The 20119-nt window shown below is 38.2% G+C and overlaps 1 protein-coding gene across 1 annotated transcript in view; it reads left to right on the top strand.

Annotated features, from left to right (window-relative positions):
* The window catches only part of LOC149200174 (Beta-ketoacyl synthase), a 242952-nt gene extending 239119 nt beyond the window's left edge, over positions 1 to 3833 (top strand). Inside the window, exons 11-14 of the mRNA XM_089402627.1 lie at positions 2772 to 2832; positions 2940 to 3022; positions 3121 to 3192; positions 3323 to 3833. Coding sequence (XP_089258753.1) covers positions 2772 to 2832; positions 2940 to 3022; positions 3121 to 3192; positions 3323 to 3487 — 381 coding nt within the window. The 3' untranslated portion in view covers positions 3488 to 3833. The remainder of the gene's footprint in view (positions 1 to 2771; positions 2833 to 2939; positions 3023 to 3120; positions 3193 to 3322) is intronic.
* Positions 3834 to 20119: the final 16286 nt, after the last annotated feature.

The following is a 20119-nucleotide window of genomic DNA, read 5'->3' as shown; positions in this document are numbered from 1 at the left end:
CCCCCAACTTCAGAATTTCGGTCTGTACGGTAGGTCTGAAATTTTCGGCTCCCAGCAACTCCTACTGCATCCACACGTGTGAGCACAATTTAGCCTTCCAAGGGCTCCCAACAACTTCGCTTTCTTTGCTTCCTTGTCTAGGGCTAGAAGGTGACGTAGTAGGCCCTTCTCCCAACAACTTTGGTCCTCATTCAACAAATAGAGAATTTCGACCTTGACGCAACAAATCCTAGCCTTCCTTCTTCACACGTGTGAGATAGAATTAGCCCAGAAACTTCTTCCCTTTGGCCTCTTCCTTCTTCCCTAGCCTTTTTTTGCTTCTCCTTTGCTTGAATGAGATATGAAGTGAATGTGTCTCAAGGAGGTCAAGTTCCCTCCCTTATATAAGCTTCTTAAGGTGGATGTGGCTTCTCAAAACAGGTTGACTTCTCAGCTGCCTGGCCAACTTGGTCTTGGAAGGGTATTTTGACACTTTCAATTACAAAGATAATTTTCTTTACGAGTTACAATGTGTCTGAGGGGGTCTTCAACTTATGACAATGACACTTTTGACTTCTTGACCTAGGACAAACCCTAGAAGCACTCAATGGGTGCTTGACCTCTAAAATAAAATACCTTGAGCATGAAACCCATGCTCCAAAAATAACAATAGTAATTTTTCTTTCATTTTACAAAATACAAGAATCAAAAGTACATTTCATATATATGAAGACCGAACCTAGTTACACATTTTTCAACACCCCTAGCTTTGATACCATGTTGAATTTTGCTAGGGCATAACATAATAACACAATTACAACTTCAACAGATCATTATTAGCATTCATATAGCATTTAACAATATCATCATGTAGTTTAGACATTCTACCATCAACACATGAAAAGAACAATAAAATATAACCATGAAACCATAAGACAAGAGACACAGAAATTAGGCTCACAGCCAGGGAAAAACCCACAAGGGGAAAACCCAAAAAAGTCTTTCCTTATGCGAGAGAGAGAGTTCCAAATTCATCAATACATCAGAAAATAATTATAGCAAGATAATAGCCAAACTAGTAACCAAAATCATGATCAAGTGACATGTGAAAATCCAAGTTCCTGAAATTTCAGCCCTCCCTAGAATTTCGGCCTCCTGAAATTTTGGCCCTCCTGAATTTTTGCTGGATCAGAGATGGATGAGACAAAAATTGGGGTCCAAATGAGTAGAAATGATCTCCTTTTTATAGCCTTCAAGTGCGGGTCAAATGGGTGCTTCGAAGGGGCTCGCCAGACCTAAAACATTATGAGGCCGACTTGAAATAAATTTGGAGGCAAATTTAAAACTTCAATTTCCCATTTCTTTTTCAAGATGAAATACCGACCATGGCTACCATATTTTTCAACAGAGTTTAGGTAAAGTTTGAAATGCAAAGGTGTTATAACCTCTTTGGCATAAAGCACTTTTATCCATCTGCTGAACAACCACATCCCAAAGGCCTTTAGATGAAGTTTGAAGTGCAAAGGTGTGATAGCATCTTTTGCCACTCCCTTTCATCAAATGCTCATGATTGGCCTAGGCAGGTCTCTTTTCCGTCGCAGACCTGTCCTTATCTTAAAAAGCATTTTCAAATTATATATATGCTCTGCCCACTATAAAAACATGTATGTACACGGTTGCTCTAAAAGCTTCCCATGTACAACTTTTTAAAATTTGAAAAATATATAATTCAGCTATTTTTCGGGATGGGTTTACGGGTTAGACTGGAAACCCAAGTACAAGAGCCCATGACATAACTAACTCGACTGCTTTTTGGTGGTATAAAGACACCCTATGGATTGACCTCAAATGCATCCTAATGATTGGCTTCCTTACTCTGCCAAATTTCCCCTAGATCAGGTCTGTTTTATCCTGTGCTCTCTGCACTTCCCTATCTCCAGGAAACACTAGTTTTCTTGCATTGATGCTGAACTCCCTTATCTCGCATCTCATTGCTACTGTTGGAGATGAAGCAAGCATCGGGAGTCTGTGTTGACACCCTTAAAAATCTATATGGGCTCATTTTTGTTAGATGAGAGTCATAAAATGGTATCTAGGGAAACTTCAAGATAAAAAAATGCATGTATATGTATAAACTCACCTGTATTGGAGTATGTTTATAATGTTTCAGTCCTTCGACATATGTGACGATGTAACGCCGATAAAAGGAGATGATTCCATATGCTTTTAGTGGGATTGTAAAAGAAACCGACCTAGCCAATTTGTAACTGCTTTCATGAAATCAAAATTTTCTAGAATGCGATATGTGTTGTTTATTGGAAATAAAAAGAAAGGAAATTGTAATTATATAGTTGAAAGCCTAACTGGCTTTTGGACCTGATTTGGATGATATATTATCAATGTGCAAATTACTGTCATGTATTCCCCAGAATATTAACTGATAAAGCGAGTGTAATGTACACTGATACATTAGGGCTCTCTTTTTTCATTAGCTACAGAAATCTCACCTTAAATCTGTGTGATAATGGTATCCAGATATTGTGAGGAAAATATCTTTGGCTTTTGCTAGAGAGTTGAAGGTTATCATGGTGCTTGTTCTACACCTTTTCTAAGCTTTTTAATGTGACCTTCTGTGGTTTCCATCATCACTATTCAGCAGTGATCATGCTCATTGATGTTATGATTACCTGGATTATTTATTTATTATTAAGTGCTGCTTACTGCTAGTTCAGGACTATCTTTTACATTTTTGGATTCAATCGTCATGAACTTATGTTTCTGTTTCATTTTAGGCAGGTTTGCGCCCAAACCAAGTGGACTACATAAATGCACATGCCACATCAACACCTTTAGGTGAAAGATCATGATTTCTTGATCAACAATAATTTATTGTCAACAGTTGGGAAATTCGGTTTGTCTCTGGCATCAGAGATTTTTCAAGCCTGTGTAGTGTACTGCAGGTGACTCTGTGGAGGCAAAAGCAATAAAAACTTTGTTTGATGAACATGCATTATCTGGTGAGCTGGCACTGTCATCAACGAAGGTACTTGATTGCTTAATCAAAATTGTTCAGTTTGCTGGATAGTGGCTTTCATATAATTGTTGCAGTCAAAGATTTTTATGTCTGCATCTGATTTTCAGGGTGCAATCGGTCACTTGCTTGGGGCAGCAGGGGCTGTTGAAGCAATTTTCTCAGTTTTGGCTCTGTTTCATGTATGTAGAATGTCAGATTTTTGGTTGTGGTGTTTTCTGTTCTTTCAACTCTGGTTACCCTGTTATTTATCTGCATTCCAGATCTGCAACAGAGAAATTGGGTTTAACTTCTTCTTAATGTTTACTGTAGGGTATAGCTCCTCCTACGTTGAATTTGGAGGAGCCAGATCCAGTTTTTCAGGATGGATTCACTCCACTGATTACATCAAAGAAAATGCCTATTCGATCTGTTCTGACAAACTCTTTTGGATTTGGTGGAACAAATGCATCTTTGATTTTTACCAGTCCACCTTAGTAGTAACTGCTTCTCTCATTTGTCAAATCATTTCTTGAATAGTTTAGCTTGGACACTAATTATAAATTACATTTATAACGCCAGAAAACAAATTCGCCCACCATTTTGTATCATGTTGATCGTATTTGTTGGTTACCTTGCAACTTTTGTTGCATGGAGTGCTGGAGTGGACTGAGGATTATGTGAGATTATTCTTAAGATGAAGGTTAGCTTTCATGTAAGGTTACTGAAGAAGATACTGTTATGCCAGCGAGTATTGTCTAAGCTAATGTAAGAAATGAAGATAAAAATAATCTGGGAAAATTACAAATTATGATAAGATTTAAGAGATTTGGTTAGATTCAAACTCACACTTTCTTCGAATCGTGAGTCTATATGCTCTCAAGCCGTTGACATGAGCTTCTTGATTGTTAAGTGTTTAATGGTATGCAATAAACTGAGGTTTTACTGCTAGAGTATAAATGGCGACTATTATCAAAAGCTTGAGTGATGGATGATGCTGGCTCCTTCTGAAAAGTCCAGGGGATTATTGAAACATTAGTGAGATAATTAAAACATTTAATATTTTAATATAATCGTAACATGAAAGATTGCCGTTGCGTTAACATAGGACGTATTGTGTGGAGCCATTTAAACATTATTCTCTCTTTTGGAAGAATGATTCAAAAATCTATAATCACTTGCAGATGGATATTTTTATAGATCTAAACCTTAAACTTAGCGTTCGACAGCCCGCATGTAAACCTTCAAAGTTTCTAACCAACATCTAAAGCGACATTGTGTTTCATATTTGGGCATTACTATGAGTAGGCAATAATCATCTTATTGTCGATGTGTAATGCTGGTTAATGTATTGTGAACCTCATTCATGAATTAGGTTGGGAGTACATGCTTCGTTAGATTTGGAGTAAGCATCTGGAAGAATAGATTTCAAATGACCATTATTATGTCTCTTGGTTTAGATGTTTGATAGCAATGAAATTATGTTGGGAATAAATGCTTATTTAGAATTAGCATTTGGAAGATTAGATTTCAAATGGCTATTATTAAATCTGTTGGTTTAGATCGTTAAGAGAGGAGACGATGTTGCTGTTGAACTTGTAGTTGTGGTTGGTATTTATAATGTTCATTTGTACTGCAATAATAAAATATAAATTGTATTTGTGATAAAAGAAAAATTATTTGAAGCGTGTTCTTCATGCTTGTAAGAAAAGAGAATATTTATTTTTATATTAAAAAAAGAAATTTTATAAGACATGTTTTTCATGACCTTATCAAGAACAGGAAAATGAAATTTCAATTTGTAATCTAGACACCACAAGATGCCCAAGATGGCCTCCTAGTGATGAAGTCGGCCTTGCCCAAGAGACACCTATTCGACCCCTCCAGTGTGTATATATAGAGAGCGCTTGTCTCGACTCCAAGCCAATTCACATCTCAACAATCAAGTATATTTTTGATCTTGCATAGTGAAGGAGGACGAGGAAAAAGGAGGTTGAGTTAAAGAAGAAGCCAAGCTTTAGGAAAAGAATCCTCGCACATGTGATCTCTCTCTGGTCCCCTCACACGTTTGACATTGTAGGTCCAAATTTATGTGATAAATTTTGGTCACAAGTCTGAAAATCCCGAGGTGAAGGAGAGGCCGAAATTCAGCCCTACTACAAACCTAGAGCAAGTTTGGGAAGAGGCTCCATGAAGTGATTTGAAGAAGTTTGACTTGGCATCTTATGGTTGTCATCTTGCTGGTTAGTTTGACTTTGATGTATCTCTTGTTGCATTGATTCTTTAAGGAAAAGGTTGTCTAGGTTTTCCCCCCTGGTGGGCTTTCCCAGGGTAAAATCTTGTTGTCTCTTTGTGCATTGTGCTCTCTATTTCTCTATTGTCTCTATGGTTGAATTTTTGAATGTGTAATTGCTTAATGATGCATTGAAAGTGAAAAAATAATCATCTACATCATTTTAAGTAATTATAAAGTTTTAGAAATAAGTGTTTGCATAGCTGGCACAAGAAAAATCAACATGGTATTAGAGCTTTGGTAAAGGAAAGGGCACATAAGTCATTCTTGAAGAAAATTTACCTTGAGATGACTTTGAAGAAACCCTAGATTTACAATCAAGTTGAACCCATGGCTTCTATGAAATCAGAAAACAAGTTAGAAGGGACTACTAACTTTAGAGCTTAGAAGATAAGATTTGATCTAATTCTCGCAAGTGAAGATCTTTTGGAAATTATGCAAGGAAAAGTAATTGAACCTATAGATGAAGTGGGAAAGAAGAAGTACAATAAATATGACCTCACTGCGATGAGCATCATTGTGGACTTCATCAAGGATCATCTAATTCCATACATCTCAAAGCTTGACACTTCAAAGAAGATGTATGATGCCCTAATTGGATTGTATACCATCAAAAATATTGAGCAAGTGATGACTTTGAGAAATGAATTTCGTGATTTCAGAATGACAAAGAACAATACAATGGCCTCATACTTTGTGAGGATCTCTCAATTGAGAGAAAAACTACAAGCTATTGATGAAATTGTGTTTGACAAAGAACTTGTGATTTCAACACTCAATAGACTACCACAATCATGGGATTCATTTGCATCATGTATAAGCAGCTGAAAGGAAGCTCCAAATTTGGAATAATTATGGGCAGCTTGTTCTCAGGAAGAATCAAGACTTTTGTCTATAGGAGGAAATTCAAAGGTAGAAAAACATTCCCAAGCATATGCAACTTGTTTTAAGAAAGATGGAGGAAGAAAAAAACCCAGTTTTCAGAAAAAGAAGAGGGATTTTGATAGAATACCTAATCCTCAAAGGAAGAAAGATATGTCACAAATTCAATGTTGTTGATTTGGGTAGCATCGGATGTGCTCTAGCCACGAAATTTGGTGGAGAGGTTGGGGCACATGAGATCTCCAATACCCAGAGAGGGTTTGGGCAGATTCTAAACAGATCATGAGATATTAAAATAATTAATATTTTTAATGGAGTACCTAAGTTTAAACTTAGGGAAAATAAAATATTAATGAGTATTAATATGAATCTGTGTTAGAGTGGTCCAAAAGACATGGATCAAACCATATCTAATCTTAGCCGTTGATTAGGGACTTAATCTCGACTGTTGGATCGTCAACACGAAAAATATAAGAGGAGGCTTGAGGGTCACTTGGAGATTACACCAGATGATCAGTGATTCTATTCTCTAAAGCGGGGTTTACGAAGAGAGATAGAATCAATGATTGGGAGAGTAGCTGAGGGGCATTGAGTACAGAGAAACAGAGAACGCAAAGATTATGCCGGGAGAGTAGCGCAACAGCTAAGGAGGGTGACGCAGAGCGAAGAAGGGCTCACGTAGGGCCACACAGAGGCAACCAACTGCTGCGTAGAGCACTAGAGGGGCCAACGTAGCTGACGCAGGGCCTCCTGGGGCTAACGTAGGCCAAGGAAGGTTGACGCAGGGCCAACGCTGGGCTAGGAGTGGCTAATGCAGTCCAGATTGGGCAGATGTTGGGGTTGTAGAGCAGTTTTGTGCTGAGGAACTGCTAGAAGGGTTTTCCGGGGTTTCAGCTAGGAGATTTCTCTCAAAATGTGAGGTATAGCTACTAAGGAAATTCTCTGTTGGGTAGGCCAGTTTCGGCACACATATTGTACTCTGATATTGCTTAATAAGAAAACCCTCAGATAACTGCACCGGTTTTCTCGCATTGGGTTTTTCTGGGGATATTGGTCCAAAAATAATGGTGTCATGTGGTGTGTTTGTTTTTGTTTCTTTTAGTTGCTGATCTGTAATATGTTGAGCATGCAATGGTGTTTATTTTCAGTATTTACTTTGTAAATAACTTGTTAAAGAAAATAACAAGTAGGTAGGAATAAATCAGAAAAAGTACATGAAGGGTTTCTAAACTAAGTAAACTTAGAAACTTCAACATGGTATCAGAGCGAGGTTGCAGATCACAAGAGAACTAAAAGACATCAGCCAAGCGGAGCAATAGCAACAAAAAACAACTGTCCCGAGGTGACAGAAGCTATTTCTAGCAGTGCAAAAGCCAAGAAGTGTGACGCAGAGCCAGCTAGAGCCACACAGAAGCCGGGAGTTGCGCAGAGCCAGCTAGAGCCACACAAAAGTCGGGAGCTGCGGAGAGCCTCAGAGAGGCCAGCGTTGCTGACGCAGAGGGCCAGAGGGCTGACACAAGGCATCCCAAGGCTGATGCAGACCCATTTGGGGTGATGCAGAGCCATCATGAGGCAGAGAGGGGCTGACGCAGTTCATAGAGAGGTAATTGTTGGAGTCTAGAAGGCTGTAGAAATATTGCAGAGTGGAGCTGGTGAGGAACTGTAGTCAGAACAATACCTGACAGAGTAGGGCCAGAGGAGTTGTTACTGAGGGTTTCTAGCCGAGTAACCTGGATCAGCAGTGCAGTTGCACAAGACGATTAGAATAGGGGGCATCTCAATAAGCGGTAGAAGGATTTCTAGGAGGGAAATCAGGACTCAGAGAGAGTCCAGAAGAGAACTTCCAGACAGGAAGTGGAGACTCAGAGGAGTCAAACAGAGAACTTCTAGGAGGGAAGTAGAGGAGCATCATGGCACTTCACGGGGTAAGAGACCAGGATAGACTGGACGGAGCTTCGAACTTCATAGTCTGGAAGGCCAAAATCTTATCAGTGCTTGACAATAATCGTGTCAAGAACTTCGCCTTGAAGGTTATAGCTATCCCAGTCGACCCCAATGATAACGACAAGTACGACGAGGCGATGGCGAGGGCCAAGTGCATTATCCTTGACGGGGTTAAGGATTATGTGGTACCACATATAACCGAGAAGGAAACAAAAATTGAGATATGGGAGGCTCTCAAGACCTTGTACCAACATATTTCTGTTCAGAGAATAATGTTGCTCGAGAACCAGATGAGGTCGTATCAGATGAAGAAGGGTCAATCAATTGACACCTTCCTCAGAGGATTGAATGAGATCCAGGACCAGTTGATTGCTATAGGAGCGACACCAGATCAGGAACTTATGTTGAGGACAACCCTGAATGCTGTCTCAGAAGATTGGGAAGTGTTTGTCCAGAGTATCCTGGGCATAGGGACTCTCCTACCTTGGGACAAGATGTGGGCAGCGCTTTGCCAGGAAGAGATCAGATGACAGTGAAAGACAGGTAGCAACAACAAAGGGATCAAAGTTCAACAAGAGGAGGAGGATGTGGCCCTAGCATATGAGGGAAAGCAGGAGAAGCGAAAGAAGAAAGATCTCTCCAAGATCAAGTGCTTCCACTGTGGGGAGATGGGTCATTATGCGACCTAGTGCCTAAGGAAGAAGAGTAAGGGAGAGTCTTTCGAGACTAAGACAACGCCAACACGGGCAGATAATGAATTTTTGACAGACAATGACTGTGCCATGAGTGCACATGCGCCACTTGAGTGAAAGTGGGGAGACATTGAGCTATAGTCAGGCGGACTACAGGCGATGAGGGGCAGGATCCTTGAGGTACCCAGCCTCTTGGATTAAACCTTGCTACGGGAGCCTCGACAAGGAGTAGCAGGACTGGCTAAGTGGGTAGAGACAGATGTAGATGGAGCGGTAGAGAGAGCTACAGTGCAGGAGTCACGAGACAGAGCAGAGCTAGCAAGCTGCAGCAGTGCGAGAGGCACATGAGTGTTGCACCAGTGTAGGAAGGAACAACGAGGTGTGCAACGATGCGAGATGCAGGGAGTTGTTGCAGCAGCGCAGAGGTTAGAGAGGGAGCACTTGTCAGCGGTAGAGGGAGCGTCAACATTAGTGGATGTTTCTAGCCCAACAGGGAGGTCAGTTGGGAGGTTAGTTACTTACTTCTTAGTAATTGAGTTGCGGTGCAGTAGTGGGCAGCGCGATGCAACATGGTGAGAGGAGGTGTAGTGCAGATGCATTGTTGGGAGAAAGGACTAGCAGCAGCACGGATGCAGAGGGAGCTGTCGTATAGATGCAACAATGGTAGTGGAAAAACCATGGGCAATAGTACAGGAGGTAGTAGTGCAGAGGATGTTGGGTAGGAAGGCCTAGCATCAACACAGGTACAGATGCCGGATGATCAGAGTAATAGTCAGTGAGGAGTATTGCTAGAGCACAATCCTCGCTAAGAGGGAGTATTGATTTGGGGTAGCATCAGATGTGCTTTAGCCACGAAATTTGGTGGAGAGGTTGGGGCACATGAGATCTCTAATACCCAGAAAGGGTTTGGGCAGATTCTAAACAGATCAGGAGATATTAAAATAATTAATATTTTTAATGGAGTCCCTAAGTTTAAACTCATGGAAAATAAAATATTAATGAGTATTAATATGAATCTGTGTTAGAGAGATCCAAAAGACATGGATCAAGCCAGATCTAATCTTAGCCGTTGATTAGGGACTTGATCTCAGCGATTGAATTGTCAACATGAAAAGTATAAGAGGAGGCTTGAGGGTCACTTGGAGATTACAGCAGATGACCAATCATTCTATTCTCTAGAGCGGGGTTTGCTGAGAGAGATAGAATCAGTGATTGGGGAAAACCACTGAGGGGCATTGAGTATAGAGAAATAGAGAAGGAAAAGATTGTGCTGGGAGAGCGGCACAACAACCAAGGAGGGTGATGTAGAGCCAAGAAGGGCTCACAAAGGGCCACACAGAGGCAACCAAGTGCTGCGTAGAGCACTAGAGGGGCCAGCGTAGCTGAGGCAGGGCCTCCTGGGGTTGACATATGCCAAGGAAGGCTGACGTAGGGCCAACGCTGGGCTAGGAGTGGTTGATGCAATCCAAATTGGGCAGACGCTGGGGTTGCAGAGCAGTTTTGTGCTTAGGAACTGCTGGAAGGGTTTTCCGGGGTTTCAACCAAGAGATTTCTCTGAAACTGTGAGTTATAGCTGCTAAGGAAATTCTTTGTTGGGTAGGCCAATTTCAGCACCCAGATTGTACTCTGATATTGCTTAATAAGAAAACCCTCAGATAGCTGCACTGGTTTTCCCGCATTGGGCTTTTTCAGGGACATTGGTCCGAAAATAATGGTGTCATTTGGTGTGGTTGTTCTTGTTTCTTTTAGTTGTTGATCTGTAATATGTTGAGCATGCAATGGTGTTTATTTTCAGTATTTACTTTGTAAATAACTTGTTAAAGAAAATAACAAGTAGGTAGGAATAAATTAGAAAACGTGCATGAAGGGTTTCTAAACTAAGTAAACTTAGAAACTTCAACAAATGTTTCCATTGTAATAAATTTAGATACTTCAAAACCCAATGTCCTAAAGGATTCAATGATAGGAAGAAAAGAGGGAAGCAACATGCTACCACGATAGAATTTTATGAACATTCCAGGAGATCCAAAGTTGAAGGGGATAAAGACGACTTCTGCTATTCCACACTTGCAAGATTTATTGTAGATGACAACAACATATCGTTGATTAACAATGGAGCTTCAAGGCAAATGACAAGGGATCGTGATCATCTTACAAGTTTGATGGAAAAGATATTGATTCAAAAGGTGGAGCTTGGAGAAAATAACAACTATGCAATCAAAGGAATTGGGACAACATTCGTTGATTTGGAAACATGTGAAAGCATTCACTTGAGCAACATAGTCAATGCTCCATGCGTGAAATAGAATTTGGTTTCAATTTCATGTTTAGAAGATAGAGGAGATAGAGTAGCCTTCATTTTGTTAGGGTTATTGGGACTCGTGAATGAAGGTTGTATAAACTCCTGGGGTAACCTTCCCAATATTTAGTACATAATGGTATCAATCCATGTGAGCTATGGCATAGAATATATGCTCACCTTCATTATAGAGCCTTGCTGGCCTTGAAGCAGATTTTTTCAGCGGTAGTATATTTTCAAATAGATTATGAAGGTGTGCGTAAAGGATGAGCTATTAGAAATAATGTCAAGAAACCCTTTCCAAGCGGTGAACATAGGTCCATAGAGATTTTGGATCTAGTCCACTATGATTTGTGTGGTCTTATGCTAATGAAAACTCTTGGAGGTGCTCTCTAATATGTATTCTTTATCGACGACTTCTCTCGCAAGACGCAAATCTATCTTATGAAGTCAAAAGATGAAGCCTTCAGAAATTTTAGGAATTCAAAGCTAAGGTGGAGACCCTGACAAAAAAGAAGATCAAGAATGGAGGAGAATACTCCACCAAGCAACTCATTGTCTTATGTAAGGAAGTTGGGATTAAGAGGGAGTTGATAGTTCCCTATAATCCTCAACAAAGTGGAGTGGCCAAGAGAAAGAAAAAATCTATTGAAGAATCTGTGAAGGAAATGATACATGATCAAGATGCGCTAATGTTATTGTGGGGAGAAGCAGCCAGGACAATTGTCTACATTCTAAATAGAAGTCCTCATTGAATTCTAGAAGATAAAACTCTTAAAGAATTATTCATCAGTAAAAAACCACAGGTTAAACATCTAAGAATCTTTGGTTGTCTAATGTTTGTACATGTACTCAAGGATAAAAGAAATAAGTTAGGGCCATCTAGAAAGAAGGGGATATTTGTTGGGTATAGTTGGTCATCAAAATCTTATAGGATCTATATTCTAGGGCAACAACAGGTTGAAGTAAGCAAGGACATGACTTTTGATGAAGATGCCGCTTACTGGAAATCCAGAGAAGAACACAAGCACTGAGGATGATGAAAATGAACATGTGGCTCCAAAAGAAGTTACTAGTCCTCTCACATCTTCAAGTCATCCTGAAGATCATGAAGAAATGTTAGAAGGAGCTTGTGAACCATTGGATCTTGTGGTTGTTCTAGAAACTATAAAAAGACTAGCTTGACTCAAATCTACTTTGCATGATGTAGAAGGACATGCAGCTCCAAGTGGCACCTTCAAGGAATCTAAGAAACCTAAGAGGTATATTAGTTATGCAACATTAATGGCTAAGTTGATTATCTTTGAACCTTCCAACTTTGAGGAAGAAATCACCCAACAAGTTTGGAAGGATACAATGATGGAATAATACTAATCTATTATGGAGAATGTTTGGGAAATTGTTCCAGGTCTTGAAGGAAACTTTGTGGTAACCTCAAAGTGGATATATAAGATCGAGCATGCAACAGATGGGAGCATTGACAAATACAAGGTGAGATTCATGGCTAGAGGGTTCTCCCAGAAAGAGGGAGAAGATTATGATGAAACCTTGGCACTAGTTGCTAGGTACATCACCATTAGATCTCTTGTTTCTCTCACTTCGTTTATGGGATGAAAGTGACATTAGATGGCTGTATAGACCATCTTCCTCAATGGTGAAATTGAGGAAGAGGTGTGCACAAAGCAACCTCAAGGTTTTGAGGTTCATGGGAGAGAATCTCACGTGTGTAGATTGAAGAAGGCCTTGTATGGACTTAAGCAATCTCCAAGAGCTTAGTATTCTAGAATTGATGGATATGTGAAGGGTGAGCCTATGATACTGCTTTCTTATGTTGATGATTTGTTCCTGATAGGTGTGGAGCATCTTATTATTCAAAGTAAGAGGGAGTTGGCCTCTGAGTTTGACATGAAGGATATTGGCTTAATACATTACTATTTGGGATTGGAAGTCTGGCAGAAACTTGGTGAAATCCTTTTCGAGAAATGAAAGTATGCCATCAAGATCCTTTAGAAGTTTGGGATGATGGAGTGCAAGTTTATGGAAACTCCTATGGTGATGAATCTGAGAAAGTTGAGAGATTCTAAGCCTGACCTAGTAGATCCATCTATGTACTGATAGTTGATTGGATCGTTGATGTATTTGGTTAATACCATGCCGACCATTTTCTTTATAGTAAACACCCTGAGCAAGTTCTAGATGGAATAGAGACATGAACATTGGGCAACAAAGCATATATCAAGATATTTACGTGGTATTGTTGACTATTGTTTGAGATATGCCTCAAATGATGAGATGCATCTACAAGGATATACAAATTCTGACTGGGCAGGGAGTGTGGATGACAGGAAGAGTACATTTGGTGTATGTTTTAGTTTGGGCTCTGCTATGATATCCTGGATGAGCAGGAAGCAGACATTTGTCACACTCAGTACTGTAGAAGTAGAGTATATTGCAACTTGTTTGGCATGTTGTGAGGGAGTATGGCTTTGTAAGCTACTATCTGGATTGTTCAATTAGATGTTGGAACTAATTGTGCTATTCTGTGACAATCAAAGCTGTGTGAAGCTGACAAACAATCCAGTGTTTCATGATAAGACAAAGCATATTGATATCAAGTACCACTACATTCGTGATATGGTGTAGAAGGGAGTAGTGAGGCTCCAGTATATTCCCACTGATGAGAAAACAACTGATATTCTTACAAAGCCTTTGTCCCAAGCGAAGTTTGTATACTTAGAAGACAAGCTTGGACTTATGGAGAACCCCTCTATTAGTGAGATGAGCGTTGATATGATATCAACAAGGGCATATCTTGGACTGTTAGCGACAACATGAGAATGACTCAAATTGTTGATGAGTAGACAATGGAGGCATGGCTCACAATGTTAGTGACAATAGGAGCATTTATGGTTTCCAAGATGAATTACATCAATCCCCTCTGGTCAAATCAACACGACCCAGCCAAATTTGCATGGCTTCTTACGAGAATATCTGTCCAATCCTGCAAAGACATCAATACTTCCTCTTAATGAGGGAGACATTTTACATCACTCCAAGTTTGTCTCTGAATTATACAAACTTCTCTCTAGATATAGGTTTGGTGAGAATGTTTTTAATTTTCTCATCTATGGATATGTACTAGAGCTTCACTGCTCCTTTCTGCACCATGTCTTAGATGAAATGATATTTGATCTCAATATGCTTGGACCTATCATGAAAAAATAGATTCTTCGAAAGCTTAACACAACTTTGATTATCACAATATATCAAGGTCGTCTCTAGCTCCTCACTGAATAGCCACGCAAGTAGTTTATGAAGCCACACTACTTCCTTACTTGTGGCACTAGCTGTGATATAATTTGATTTTGTTATATTGAGTGTGACAAAATTCCGCTTCCTACTAAGGCAAGGCCCTGAGGTGCTCTTTCTATCCTTTGCACTCTTTGTCCAAGCTGAATTTGTGTACCCGTGCATCCTCACTTCAACACCTGAGACATATTTCAGACCATATCCAATTGTACCACACATGTACCTCAGAATATGATTTACTGCAACCTAGTGCCCCTGCCTCGGCTCAACCATATATTTGTTTAGGGTGTTCACTACAAATAAAATAATTGATGTGGTGTTAACTAGGTACATCAAGGATCCAATCAACTCCTTGTACATCGTGGGGTCCACTAAATCGGAATCTGAAGTAGAATTAGTCAATGTCTTCAGATTTTTCACCATAGGCGTAGCCATGTAATTTCAGTGCACCATACCGAATTTCCTCAAAATCTAGACAATGTACTTCCCCTGTTCGAGGAATACCTCATCTAGTGTATGTGATACTTTCATCCCCAAGAATAATGCATCAAGCCAAGATCCTTCATCTCGAACTCCGAGGCCAACTTTCCCTGACATTGAAGGAGATCCTTTTGTGGATATCCAAGGTACTTCCTTTTTCATGGAAGAAAATCCTTCTTCCATTGATGCTCCCTCTATCACATAAGCATACTTTGCTGTCTAACATGGTCCCCTAATAGAAGGCATACAACTCTTATACACCTCCTGTCTAAAAATATTAGCCCATGACATCCTCTTGGAAGGCGACTCATTCCACTTTGCCTTATTGTATGCTCCCTTGGAACTGGAAGCTCTTTCGGTTCTCTGGCATGATCTTAGACGTTCTAACGATCTGTAGAATTCTCGCTTCGAATGTCAATCACTCTTGTTGAGTCTATGCTTGAGCCATTAAGAACCTGACCATCTGGTGACTAAAATATTCTTGTCGTCTACTCTCTCTTTCTGAGAGAAACCTCTTGCCACAAACTTTTCTTTGTACTTCTTGATGCTCATTCCATCTACTACATGAATTATTGCCTTGGAAGTCTCCATAATGTACCTATTCTTCCTTTCTGCAAAACTCCATTCAAGAGGCCATGGAAGAAAAATCATAGTCATTTTGGGAAACATTGTTAGTGATGGCTGTAGTAGTTTTTTATTGTACGAGTGGAGTAGAAGAAGGAAAAACTCGTACAACTTTTGGAGAAAACACTGTGCTATTGCATCAAAGACTGCGACATATCAAAGAGAAGGGATTTCAAGTACTATACAAAATTGGTATGGTAAAAGGTACATTTGATTACTCTTTATATTTTTATTTATGTGAACATTGTTTATATGGGAAGCAAAACTTTGTAAGATTCTTCTCTAGTTCTACAAGGTCGAAGGGAATATTATAATTGGTGCACAATGATTTGTTTGAACCTGTGTTGGTTCCATCTATGAGAGGAAATTTCAGCCTAAAAGTGCCTATGAAATTTTCATGTAATTTCCATGTCATAATATGGAAGCCAAACAAAATCCTTTTAACTTTAAAAAGAGGTACATGTAAATATTTTGGAGGGAAAAGAAGAAAAACTATTTTTTAATTGTATGTTTGGTTTATTTCCTTATAGGTTTACTCAAATTTCATGTGTAGACACTAGTTGAATGTGGAATTAAATTCTGTATCTAACGAGTACCCATTATGCATACTTTTGAGAAGACCCTCATTGATAAAAAATGAAGATACATTAAAAGAGCGTGTTGACCACACTTTGTTAATGTATCTTTAATTTTTATCAACGTGGGTTTTTTCAAAAGTATGAATAATGGGTACTTGTTGGATGTGGAATTTATTTCTTTATCTAATGAGTGTCTACACTTGAAATTTGAGTAAACTTAAAAAGAGATATGACAGAAAAAATACAATTAAAAAAATGTAGTTTTCTTCTTTTACCTCTAGAATTCATAACTCTTAAAATTTATTTAAACTATTATTTTATTATTTTCCCTTAGGAGGCCACTTTTACATTGAAATTATCTCTAATGACTAGGTAAATATGTGTACTATGTCTCATTTATAAATGAATTCTCAAGGAAGACAGTGATTTATTTCCTCAAGAGGAAATATAAAGTCTTTAACAAGTTCAAACAATGTAAGGTTCTTGTGGAAAATTAGACAAAGAAGAAAATTAAGGTGTTGAAGACAAATAGTGGTGGATAATTATGTGGGAATGAATTCAAAGAATTATGTAAGAAGTAAAGTATAGCAAGGAAAATAATACTCAATACACACCTCAATAGAATAGAGTTATAAAAAGGATAAACAAGAAGTTGATGGGGAAAGTAAGGAGCATGCTCAGTGGTGTTGAGTTACCTGGACAAGAATTTTGGAAAAGAGGCAATGGAAACTGCATGTTATCTGGTAAATAGATCCTCCTCATTAGTGTTGGATGACAAGACTCCACATGAGGTATGTACTCGTAAGAAACCTTCACTTAAACATATTAGGTTATTTAGCTGCTTATGTACAGGTTCCAAAGGAGAATAGGAGTAAGCTAGATACAAAATCTGAAAGGTGTATCTTTATTAGATAAATATGGTATGAAATATTATAAGCTTTGGAACCAAAAAAATAAGAAGGTTTTCTATAGTCATGATGTGGTATTTAGAGAAATCAAAGATGTCATCAAACAAGAAGTCCTACCAAGGGAGAAACAACCATAAAAGATAGAGTTTGAATGGAAGGGTGATCAATCACACTCTATAGAAGAACATGAATCAAAACAAGAAGAACCACAAAATCTAGCACCGAGGAGATTATTTCGGAAAAGAAGGAAGACAAAAAGGTACACTCCATTTGATTTCCATTCAAATTTTGCTTTATTACTGATGATGATCCTAGAACTATTAGGGAGGGAGTGGATTCAGAGGATGGAAAACTTTGGGAAAAAGGCCATCGTTGAAGAAATGGTGGCCTTGGTCAATAATGAGGCTTGAGATTTAGTGGAGTTTCCACCTAGAAGAAACCCCATTAATAGAAAATGAGTATTTAGGAAGAAGTTGAATGGATAGGTAAAAGTGCAGAAATACTAAGCTCTATTAGTAGCAAAGGGTTATTCCTAGGTAGAGGGAATTGACATTGGTGATATTTTTTTCTCCTGATGCCATGTTAACTTCTATTAGATTTATTTTGATCTCTTGTTGTTTCTTTTGATCTCGAAGTAGAACAAATGGACATGAAGAAAATATTAATAGATGGAAATCTAGAAGAAGGATTCTACACGAAGCAACTAGAAAGTTTTGTTATGAATGGAAGGAATGAGCTAGTATGTACGATGAAAAAGTCCTTGTATGGGTTAAAGAAATCACCAATGATGTGGTATGAAAAAAATGATAGTTACATATTGAGAATTCGATTCACAAGGAGAAAAATAGATCATTGTATATATTTCAAATTAGTTAGTGACCATGTTATTTGTTTGGTGTTGTATGTGGATCGTATGTTGCTGATTGGAAAAGATAGGGAAATAATTAAGACATGAAAAATTAGTTGTCCTCTAGATTTTGTATGAAGGACCTTAGTTCTACAAATTTTATCTTGGACATGAAAAATTAAAAGAGATCACCCAAACATGAAACTTGGGGTCATCAAAACACTAGCTACTAGAGCCTTCAGAATCTTTAGGGAAAATCATAAAGATAATGAGAGAAACCACTTGATTAAAGTATTTAAAGATCTAGATTATAACAATAAAGATATATTAAATGCCTTCCAAAAGGTTATGAATAAACATGATAATAATAACAATAACTCTAATATAAAGGGATCCAGGAAGACATGCCACCTACTTTACCTCAAAGGTGTTATAAATTAGCTAGGAAAAGTGTTTTCCATATAGGCTTGAAGCTAGCATGTTGGAAATTTTCCTAAAGTGACTTGGGATTTAATTTAGCTTTATGAGATATAAATTTAATGGGGAAAATTGCATTTTATTAATGTCAATGAGAGATTAAAACACAACCATTGGATCAAGGGCCCAAGATTAAATCTCAACCCTTGATCTTGGAGCCTAGGTGGAAGGAGAAAGGACACCTTCTCTTGTATTTATAGTGACACAAATCCCAAGGAGAAGCTTTGTTCTTTTCTTTGAGGGAGAGCCTCATGCAAAGGGAGATGGTTGAGATGAAAGGAGGATGAGTTGCTAAGTATGACAGTTAAGTGGAACATATTTCATGACAAGAGTGTTGGAAAATCCCAAGGAAGTGTGATAATTAATTGTAGACCATATAATAGAGAAAAGGTAGTCTGTACTGTAATCTAGAGACACAAAAATCGAGGGAGAGAAGGGGCAGAAAGTTCTGAGAGAGTGTTGTACCATACAATAGTTGTTTGCATGCTTTCTAAGACAATTTTGACACTGATTTTGTGGCTGTACAATCCATACATACTATACAATTCGGACAATAGTGGGTGCAAAATTTGAGGTACTCCGTATGTTGAGAAATCAATAGGTATGAAGATTATGTAGATTTCTCTTACTTGATAATTAATTGTGAATGGTTGTTGGCTTCTTATTTAATTTATTATGTTATTCATCAAGAAATTACTGAAATACAAAATATGAGGATCACAAGAGACAAAGAACATAGGAAATTAGGCTCCAAGCTAAGGGAAAACCCCACAATGGGTAAAAGCCAAGAAAATTCTCTTCTTATAGGATCAGATCAAAGTGAGATATCCAAGACCCAAGAATAATACCAAGACAACCAAAAAGAACCCAAGTCAACCATCCTCCAAGTCTCTTCCACCAAATCAAAGTCAATGTTGATCAAATCTTTGAATTCTAGTTATCCCCTAAAAATTTAGCCCCTAAAATTTCATCCTTGTAACAACTCTGAAAAACAACAAAAGATACTCACACGCGTGAACAAATTAGGGCATAAAACAAGGTTTTTTTTTGTTCTTTGACTTCATTCTCTTCCTCCTTTTACTTTGCTGATTTTCTTCCTTCTTGCATGAAAATTGAATTGGTTTTCAAAATGTGGAGAACAATTTCCTATATATAGTTGTTCGACCATATGAAGAGACACAACTTATGGACTGACTGACTTGTACATCAAGAGGGATGACTTGGTCTTGTGGTGACATAATTGACTCTTTTGACTCAAAATGGAAATTTTCTTTTCTTACAAATAGTCCAAATGGGACTTTGACTCATGAAATTTTTTCTTATTGACTCAATAAACCATAGAAGAATGAAGAAAATGCTCTGACTAGAAAATAATAATAATAATAATTTTTTTTAAATGATAATTATGAAGACCGAACCTAGTTACATTTTTCAACATCGTACAATGGATCTAGGGGTTGTTTTGTGGCTCAAAAATCAAGATAAGTAGGTAATTACATTGATCGATTAATTTGGCTGTTTAAACTCTGATAACTAAAGCATAATAATAAAATCCTCCCTCTCCCAAACTGGTTTTCTCTTTGGGGTTTTTCTAGGGACTTTTGTCCAATTTTTTTTTAGTACAATTTCATGGTTTTATGAGTTATTTTGTTGATTTAAAAGTTCATAAATTTTCATTTTTGTTGCTATTCATAAAAATCAGAATTCAATGTGTTGAGTGAATGCAATTTTCTGAGTATAGTTTTTATTGGAAGTGCAACCCGAGTTTTGACAAAGTGTTTAACGAAAGTTCTACAA

The sequence above is a fragment of the Pinus tabuliformis genome, chromosome 2_1, assembly GCF_031772625.1.
Source record: "Pinus tabuliformis cultivar Carrire ecotype Pingquan chromosome 2_1, CPIR1, whole genome shotgun sequence".
NCBI classification, from domain to species: Eukaryota; Viridiplantae; Streptophyta; class Pinopsida; order Pinales; family Pinaceae; genus Pinus; species Pinus tabuliformis.
This window is presented reverse-complemented; position numbering and strand designations above follow the sequence as displayed.